Below are 1,919 nucleotides of genomic sequence, written 5' to 3'. Positions count from 1 at the left end.
TTTTTGGGAGCATGTTAAACGGTGAAATATGGACTTGGACATGTGACTAGTGGATTTACAGGCCGCGTTATATTGTATTGGAATTTCAATAATATGATTTATGTCAGTTTCAAGCACTGCAAGGGGCGGGATCAATAACGAATAACGCAGTACCGGGGATCAAATCGCCCTATAGTTATAACCATGGTTCGTGTCCTCCTCCCTTCTGAATGATATTATTTCATTATTGCGTAAGTCACCACAGAAAGAAAGATAAAAGACAACGGATGGTCATTCCAGGGGATTCAGTACGAACAAGTTACACACAGTATCTGCAGTCACAATGAAGTTCGCTCTGTTTTTAATATTTTTCGCTGCAGTTTTCGCTCTACCGTCTGTTTTTCTCTGGAAGTATGATGGTCCTCCTTTTTTCCTCCTAGCCGGCGACAGTACTACCGCTACCCAGTCGAGCAGCGGAGGCGGCTGGGGTGACGGTTTTATCAGCACGACCCTCCACAACGGAGCAAAAGGTCTAAATTACGGCCATGAAGGAGCTACAACTGCCAGCTTCCGCGCCGGAGGCGACTGGGCCACTGTTCTATCCAAGGTTCAAGAATATAAAGCTGATTACCGGGTCTTTGTAACTATCCAGTTCGGACACAATGACCAAAATCCTGCAAACGGTGTCTCCTTGGCTGAATATACAAGTAATTTAGAGCAATTTGCAAGGGATGTCAAGAGCGCAGGAGGTATACCTATCCTTATCACGCCTCTTTCTCGTCGCAACTATGATACTTCTACTGGGACGCCACTTGTGATTCAAGATCTAGCGGATCAGCGGGCGGCGACTATTGTTGCTGCAAAGAATACAGAAACATCTTATGCTGATTTAAATAAGGCGAGTACGGATTATTTAGACAGCATTGGGCCTGCCGACGCGTATACATTTAATCTGAAACCGAATGATTATACCCATCTTAACGTACAGGGAAGTCAGGTCTTCGGGGGGATGGTTGCGTTGTTGGTTGATCAGGCTTTTGCAGAATTAAAAGATCATGGGTACGTTGAGGTGAATTTGAATTTATTGACAGCACTGGAGAGGGGAGAATACTATTGGCCTTGACCATACTAATCTGGAGTTATTGCACTGATCATCTCTCTGGAATACGTGTGTGTATGCCTCGTTCGTTTACAGTAGGCCAACGAGTCGGCTTCTGTTAGGCTGAGAATGTGAGTTGTAACAAAGGTCATAATCTGATCAGTGCAGAGCTTGACCTGGTCAGCTTTCAATATCCTTTCATTTTGGTGGATTGAAAATGATCACTCCGTCCCATGACTGGTTTGCCGTTTATGCCGTTCATGAAAGTGACTGTTGTTATTAACTACGTCTGTTGTTGAGATTCTGGCCTTCACCTAAGCCATCATATAGCTTCAATGCAGCGCTCTCTTTATCCTGATGATAGGACCATGATCAAGAGATTCCTGGCTATATTGGGTGATGAGCTTCAGATGAGAGTACTGACAAGGAACATGATAAAGTGTTCGTAAGAGATGGCGAGCCTTTCAGCAAGTTCTTCTCTCAGCGGGCTTTCGGTTATGTGTTCAACGCAGCCCTTTGATTTTGAAGATATTTGGCACATCATAGTCAAATATCTTTACCTCCTATATACATATCAATTTACCATGTGCAGCAAGTCAGATATTTGCCAGTGGGGCGAGCAAAATTGAAAGCCATTACAATTCGAGAATGACTGTATCTGTTGATAGAAATAAAGTGTACTATGGAGTACGGTTACAACTAACGTAAAATAAATCGATCTACCAAAGTGGGCTGAGAACGTAGCGTCTCCACCAATCATTATCTAGGATATCAAAGATTTCCTGGAAATGGATAAATTTACGAGGTTTCTGCCAGGCAGAATCTCCGAATTAAGAAGGCG

The 1,919-nt window shown here is 43.5% G+C and overlaps 1 protein-coding gene across 1 annotated transcript; it reads left to right on the top strand.

Moving 5' to 3' along the window:
* Window positions 1-322: 322 nt before the first annotated feature.
* BDV27DRAFT_169591 (SGNH hydrolase) lies at window positions 323-1,713 on the top strand (the record flags this gene model as incomplete). Its single annotated transcript, XM_032075078.1, has 1 exon — window positions 323-1,713. The coding sequence occupies one exon, from the start codon at window positions 323-325 to the stop codon at window positions 1,100-1,102; it is 780 nt and encodes a 259-aa protein (XP_031921352.1). The 3' UTR covers window positions 1,103-1,713.
* Window positions 1,714-1,919: the final 206 nt, after the last annotated feature.

The sequence above is a fragment of the Aspergillus caelatus genome, assembly GCF_009193585.1.
Source record: "Aspergillus caelatus strain CBS 763.97 unplaced genomic scaffold BDV27scaffold_347, whole genome shotgun sequence".
NCBI classification, from domain to species: domain Eukaryota; kingdom Fungi; phylum Ascomycota; class Eurotiomycetes; order Eurotiales; family Aspergillaceae; genus Aspergillus; species Aspergillus caelatus.
Note: the sequence above shows the minus strand (reverse complement) of the source record. Positions and strands in the feature narration are given on the sequence as shown.